At 38.9% G+C, this 7,671-nt stretch overlaps 1 protein-coding gene across 1 annotated transcript; it reads left to right on the top strand.

Moving 5' to 3' along the window:
* The first annotated feature begins 607 nt into the window (after window positions 1–607).
* Window positions 608–1,552, top strand: LOC103194117 (olfactory receptor-like protein DTMT). Its single transcript, XM_007937472.1, has one exon. It carries the CDS (start codon window positions 608–610, stop codon window positions 1,550–1,552), a length of 945 nt encoding a protein of 314 aa, XP_007935663.1.
* Window positions 1,553–7,671: the final 6,119 nt, after the last annotated feature.

Below are 7,671 nucleotides of genomic sequence, written 5' to 3'. Positions count from 1 at the left end.
TGAGATATGGGAGATCGGAGGAGAAGCAGATTGAGAGATGGGCAGGTTGGGGCCATGAGTTATGTTTGGGGTCTGTTGGGCTTCAGATATATCCAAAGGAAGACAATCATTAAGCAATTGGGCATACAGTTCTGAGGATTGGGTGGTAATTTGTGCCATACGAGTAAATGACATTTTCATTGGGTGTAGGTATAAGAGACCCATGTTTATGAAATAACCCTGATAATATCAGCATGTATGACATGTATGACAGAACAGAAACCAATGACAATCATTGAGCAGAATGAATGGCCAGGCAAGTAGCAGGAAAACCAGTCCATTGTGTGTCTCAGAAGCTAAGACATGTGAATGATTTTGGAAGGAGGGGATATTGTTATATATTAAAGGAAAGTGAAAAAATGTCATTTTTGAGTATTGATATTTTGAGTATAGATATTCTGATTATAGAGATTCAGAGCATAGAAATTGTCATTGTTCTGGTGAAGGAAAAATTAGGTATTTTTACAGACCATCTAGAAAGACTATATATCACAGAAATGTACTAATTTTTTAATTCAGGTTTTTAATGAACACTGTTATTTCTTCATAAAGCTATTAGCAGCAGAACATGTCAGGAAAGAATCAAACCATCATCTCTGAGTTCATCCTCTTGGGCCTGTCCATTGATCCAGAGCAGCAAAACCTGTTCTATGCTCTGTTGCTGGCCATGTATGTTACCACTCTCCTGGGCAACCTCACCATTATCATTCTCATTCAACTGGACTCCCACCTCCACACACCCATGTATTTGTTTCTAAGTAACTTGTCCTTCTCTGACCTCTGCTTCTCTTCTGTGACCATTCCCAAATTTCTGCAGAACATGCAGAGTCACGTCCCATCCATCCCCTATGCAGGCTGCCTGGCCCAGATGTACTTTTTTCTGTTTTTTGGTGACCTGGAGAGCTTTCTCCTTGTTGCCATGGCATATGACCGCTATGTGGCCATCTGTTTCCCCTTGCACTACACCACCATCATGAACTCCCAGCTCTGTGTCATCCTTGTGGCAATTTCCTGCGTGCTGACCACATTCCATGGCATGCTGCACACCCTGCTCATGGCCAGGTTGCATTTTTGTGCAGACAATGTGATCCCCCACTTTTTCTGTGATATGTCTGCGCTGCTGAAGCTGGCCTGCTCTGACACTCGAGTTAATGAGTTGGTGATATTTATCACGGGAGGGCTCATTCTCATCATCCCATTCTTACTCATCATCATGTCCTATGTTCGAATCGTTGCCTCCATCCTCAAGGTGCCTTCTGCCAGGGGGATCCGTAAGGCTTTCTCCACCTGTGGCTCCCACCTCTCTGTGGTGTCACTGCTCTATGGGACGGTTATCGGTCTCTACTTATGTCCATCAACTAATAATTCTACTGTTAAGGAGACTGCCATGGCCATGATGTACACTGTGGTGACCCCCATGCTGAACCCCTTCATCTACAGTCTGAGGAACAGAGACATGAAGGCAGCTCTCAGAAGGGTCTTCTTTAAGAGAAAAGTTCTCTCATTTCTATGATTTGGAATTTTTACACTATTTTATTTGGTGGATATATTGATATTAAAATCAGGGTATTATTTCAGACTTTTTTTCTTCCTTCATCATGGAAATATCTGTTATAATAATAAAATACTACATAATTCTCCAATATGTAAAAGAGATGAAGTAGAATTGTGTAGTTGAACTAGGGAAGGGGTCAGGGTCTTGATTACCTTCTGGCTACACCTTTCTCTCTGTGTTCTCACTGTAATTTAAGAACTATTGTTTTATGGTACGGCACATCCTTAAAAAGTTGGAAAGAGAAATACCATATGATCCAGCAATCCCACTACTAGGTATATATCCTAGAGGAATAAGAGCGCTGACACAAACAGATGCATACACACCCATGTTTGTAGCATCATTATTCACAAAAGCAAAAATATGGAAACAACCTAAGTGGCCATCATTGGATGAATGGATAAACAAACAGTGGTACACACACAACGGCACACTACACGGTGTTAAAGAAAATGAAGAATCTGGGAAGTGCCTTGTGTTGTAGAGGACATTATGCCAAGTGAAATAAGTCAGTCACAAAAGGACAAGTGTTGTCTAAGACCAAATAATGATTTAGAAAAAGTCTTGAAAAGGATTACACACAGAAAGAAACATTCTTTGATATTTACCAGGGATGGGAGGGGAGGGGTAGGTAAATCACTAACTAGAGAGTAGACACATATTAACCTGGGTGAACGGAAAGGCACTATACAAAAAGGGAAGGCAGCAAAGAAGAATTAGGAGATACACAAGGATAAAAGACAATAGAGGTAAATACTATCACATACACAATCCTGCAATAATAGTAATAGCAAACAATAATCAATGAATAGATATATAGGTAGACATGCAAGCTGAATTATATGGTAGGGTGAATGGTAGTACACCTATGAGTATATATAGATTTGACAGAGGATATTTTTACATATGTATTTGTATGAGCTACAAATACATCCAAAGATACAGTAGAGCATATGGGAGAAAAGCTTTGAAAATTTCTTAACCAGAACCAAATACCTTGATGGCATGAATCACTGGGCTTAGGGACTAAGGATCACAGTCTTGGGAGATAGCTATGTAAATTGGCCTAATATAATCCATGAAGACAGTGTTCTACATCCTACTTTAATGAGTAAAGACTGGGACCTTAAAAGCTTGTGAACACCTGCGGGCTTGGGACCATAGTTGCAGGGGACATCAAGCTCAATTGGCATAACATACTATACAAAACATTGTTCCACCTCCTACTTTGGCGAGTAGCAACTGGGATCTTAAAAGCTAGCAAGCTGCCATCTAGATGCAACGATGGGTCTCTCCTCGTCCAGAGCAAAGAAGAAAGAAGAAAACCAAAATTAATGTAAAAAATTAGTCCTAGCGACTGGTACACCATCCGATCTGCAGCCTATATGACTATGAGACCAGAAGAACTAGATGGTGCCTGGCTACCACTGTCATCCACTTGGAAGGGTATCTATGTAGGAGATTCTTGATAGAGAGGGAGAACAATGTGGAACAAAATTCAAAATCATTTGGAGAAAAAAAAAGGGGGGGGGGACCAGGTTTGCTGGTCCAATAGAGCCTGGTGGAACCACTGAGATTATGGCCCCTAGCTGCCCTTCAGATCTGGAATTGAACCCACACCTGTGGTTTCCAGCCAAACAAAAGATAGGCATATGAGTTGAACATTTACCTCAGGTAGATATACACTCCCTGGAGAGAACAATAATGGGAGAAAGAAGGGTTACTTATGCACAGGGAGACAGCTCAGGGGGCAGGAGTCCATGGAGGGATGGACTCAGGGAAGAGGTAACTATGAGGAGGAGGTGGGAGGGGAGCTGTTGCATTGTGGTAAACTGTGGTCAATGTCATGAGACAAAGTATATGTTAACCGCTGTATGGAAAGTAAATTTGCTCTGTAAACCTTCACCCAAATCACAATTAAAAAAATAAAAAATGCTTGCCAACAGCCATCTAAAATGGAACTATTGATTACTCCCTGTCTGGAGCAAAGAGCAGTGAAGAAAATCAAAGCCTTAAGGAAATAATTAGTCTAAAGGACTAATGAATTACCACACAAACCAGAGCTTCTACTAACCTGAGACCAGAAGAACTACATGGTGCCCGGCTACAACTATTGACTGCTTTGATCAGGATCATAATAGAAGGTCCTGGACAGAGTGGGAAAAAAATGTAGAACAAAATTCAAAATAATGAAAAAAGAATAGACTTATTGATATGATAGGGACTGGTGGAACCCTTGAAACTGTGGCCCTTAGACTCACTTCAAGCCTGGAACTGAACCCACCTCCCCTCTCCCAGGGTTCAACTTTCAGCCCAGCAATAGACAGAGGTAAAAAGTGAATAATAACAGTACAGGGAGGAATGTACTCTTCAGTACAACCCTCCATAAGAGACAGAGAGCAGCATTTGCAACCCCCACCAAAACAAAGAAAAAGCTCAGAAGGCAGGAAGGGGATGGAAATGACAAATGGAAGCCAGGCACCCAGGAAGTGGAAAGAGTGCTGTTACATTGAAGGGATTCCAACCAATGTTATGAAACAAAATGTGTATAAATTGTTGAATGGAAAAAATAAAAAAGGACTGCTATTTTAAATTATCTTCATGCCTTTTGTTGCTATACCATTGATTTATCATAGCGGTTAGTCTTCTAAACCAAATTCTGCTTTGATTGTGATATCATTTTAAATAGTGCTCCATACTACCCTTAAGAGCTTTGGTAGCATAGTGCCTAAGGCACTTGACTGCTAACCAGAAGGCTGGCGGTTCAAACCCACCGGCCACTCCTTGGAAGGAAGATGTGGCAATCTACTTCCGTAGTGAAACTGCCTCGGAAACCCAAGGAGGGGTCGCTATGAGTCAGGTCTGACTCAATGGCACATAACAACAACAACAACAACTACTACTACTACTCTTAGGTCAATACTGAAGAAAATGCAAATATCTCAACCTCCCTGCCTTCCTCTGCTACACCAGACTTTCATTGTAGAATAGAAATATTTCCTTCTTACCTACACTTGCTCACATTTTCACATCATTTTCTCTCTTAACTAGTTTTTTCCTGATTTATTTTCATTTCTACATTGTCTTTTAGGACCTGGCCTAACTCTAAAGGGACTTTTCTATGCCCTTCTCCTCAGTATTTTATTTTTTAAAATTTACATAAGTATTATGTAATTCTCTGGGACCTTAAAAAGTATTCCCTCCAGAAATGGAGGGAAGCTGGAGGCTGGCAAACGTCAGTTTTTAATACCTCCCTTCTGATTTTAGAAAAAGTGTTTACCTCTGTGTTCTTATTCTACCCTCATGAAAATTATAAGGGAGGAGAGACAATATTCTCACTGCTTTACAGACACATACGGAATTTGCTAACTTACCAAGTCACAGAGGGAGTTAGTTGCTAAGCCTAACAGCCCAGACTTTCTGATTCTGTGATTTCTTCTGATTCTTTTTCACCTCAGAAAACCACTATTTTTTATGCTCTTAGTTTCACCTATGGCATGGACGAGGTTTTCAACCTGGGTACACTTGTTTCCTTATTTCCCTTTTAAGTGATGGCATCTAAATTCATCATTTTAATTGTCTCATACATTCTGTTGACCTCTCTATCTTTATCTTCAGCCTAGACTTTTATCCACAGCTGCCAATTCTTATTCCCATCATCCCCACGGTCATCTCCACCTTATGCTCTATGAGCACTTGAATTTCAGCACGCACAAAATCGAACTCTTTGTATTCACCCCAATCCTGCTCTTTATCCCACATACCACTTCTTGATTGATGGCGTCACTTTCCAGCTAATTACCCAAGCAACTACTTCTGTGTAAGTACAAAAATTTATAAAAGTTGATTATTTTTTAATTATGGCTTTCATTTAATATTGTCTTCCAGAAATATTTAATATTTTGCATGTGGTAGTCAAGGTAACACTAATTGTTTTAATGAATAATAACGGAAATCTCAGGGGCATAACAACAGAAGTATCACTGACAAGATAAAAGATTAATATTTATTTAAAATTCTCTCCCCTATACCAACAATAAAAGGTTGCTATGAGTCAGAATCAAATCCATGACCATGGGTTTGGTTTTGATTTTTATAGTAGTAAAATCCAGCTATAAAGCCATGAAAAATTGACCCTAATCTCAATGGAAATGAAAATATGTGCAAGAACAATAAGAAGAAAACTTTAAAACTTAGCTAAAAGATACCACAACAAATAGATAACCGCAATGACCTTGGAAAGGGTATTTCAAAATGTTTTAAGAGCTTTTTGAAGTTCAATTTTTATACACTAAAACCCATCCATTTAAAATTGTACAGTATGATGAGTTTTGAAGTCTCCATATTTTAACATTACCTACCCACTGACATCGAGCAGATTCCTACCCATAGGGACCTCATAGGCTTTCCAAGCCTGTCAATCTTTACAGAAGCAGACTTCCTTGTCTTTCTCCCTGGGGCAGCTGGTAGGCCCGAACTGCCGAACTTTTGGTTAACAGCCAAATGCCTTAGCCATTGCACCACCAGAACCCCTTTAATAACATCAGTTCTCTTCAAATACATTCAATATCATCCAAATCAAAATCTCAGTGGAATTAAAGATTGGAAACTGACAAGTTATTCTCAAATTCACTTGAAGGAGAAAATGGGAAAAATTTCGAAGAAATATTTGAAAACATAGGAACCATAAATTAGTGATTTCAACAGTCACTATCAATATATATGTATATTTAATATGTATTTAAATATTTAAATCCAGTAATTTAAACAGTGTATACTGACGCAGGAATTGGAAAAAAAGAAAAGAAAAAGAAAAAGAAATGAGTGGAGTGGGTATTTATGAGAAATCAAAAACAACAACAAAAAAATAAACTCACTGCTGTGGAGTCAGTCTCGACTCATAGCAACCCCTCCTTGGGTTTCCAAGGTGGTATCTCTATGGAAGTAGATTGCCCAACCTTCTTTCCGAGGAGTGGCTTGTGGGTTTGAACCGCCAGCCTTCTGACACGTCTTAGGCACTATGCCACCACGGCTCCTTAGAAAGGATATAGGGAAGAGGATACTCTCATGTACTTTTTTTTTCAGTTTCCTAGAAGTATAGTCTACATACTATCTATGCATCCATTTTAAATGTATAGTTCAATGATTTTTGGCAATTACAAGCACCCATGTAACTTCTACCCCAATCCAAATCTAGAATTTTGTATTTCCTTTGTGATGCCTTGTAATCAATTTCCCATCTCCTGCTCCAAACAATCACTGATCTGATGTCTACTGTACAGATTAGATTTGTCTTTCTTTGAACTTCGTATGAATGGAATACTTTAGCACATAGTCTTGTATCTGGCTTCTTTAGCTCAGCATAATGTTTTTAAGATTCAGCTTTGTAATTGTGTTTATCAGTAGTTTGCTTCTTTTTATTATTAATGTTATTTCATTGTATACATATACCATAATTTGTTTATCTTTCCTCTTTTGATAGACAAATATTTGCATTGTATCCCGTTTTTTTGAGTAAAGCTGGTATGAACATTCTTGTACAAATTTTTGTAGATGTATGTTTTCATTTATCTGGTAAATACCTAGGAGGGGAATTTATTATTTATAAAGCAGTTATGTTGAACCTTATAAGAAACTGCCAAACAGTTTTTCAAAGTGTTGGTGCCATTTTATATTCCCACATACACTGTATATCCTTAACATCTGGTATTATCAGTCTTTTTTTTTTAAATTGAGATTTGGTGAAAGTTTACAGAGCAAATTGGTTTTCCATTAAAAAATCTACACGTATTCTATTTTATGACACTCACCAGTAAGCCTGTTTTTTTTTTCACTTGTTATTTTGAGGTGTATTCCACATTTTTCTCCCACTCTATCTGGGACCTCCTGTTGTGATTTTTTTCCAAAGTGGACAGCAATGGTAGCCAGGCATCACCTAGTTCTTCTGGTCTGAGGGTTGTGGAGGCTGGGATTCACATGGTCCATTGGCCCTTGGACTAATTGTTTCCTTATGTCGTTGATTTTCTTCACTCTTTGCTTCAAACAGGAGAGAGCCCGGTAGTTGCACCTGAGATGGC

Source organism: Orycteropus afer, unplaced genomic scaffold (assembly GCF_000298275.1).
Source record: "Orycteropus afer afer isolate SDZICR_OR568_19922 unplaced genomic scaffold, OryAfe1.0 scaffold00042, whole genome shotgun sequence".
Classification (NCBI taxonomy): domain Eukaryota; kingdom Metazoa; phylum Chordata; class Mammalia; order Tubulidentata; family Orycteropodidae; genus Orycteropus; species Orycteropus afer.
Note: the sequence above shows the minus strand (reverse complement) of the source record. Positions and strands in the feature narration are given on the sequence as shown.

Excerpts from the sequence above, each read along its gene's own strand:
- LOC103194117 (XM_007937472.1), top strand. The coding sequence starts at position 608 with ATGTCAGGAAAGAATCAAACCATCATCTCTGAGTTCATCCTCTTGGGC.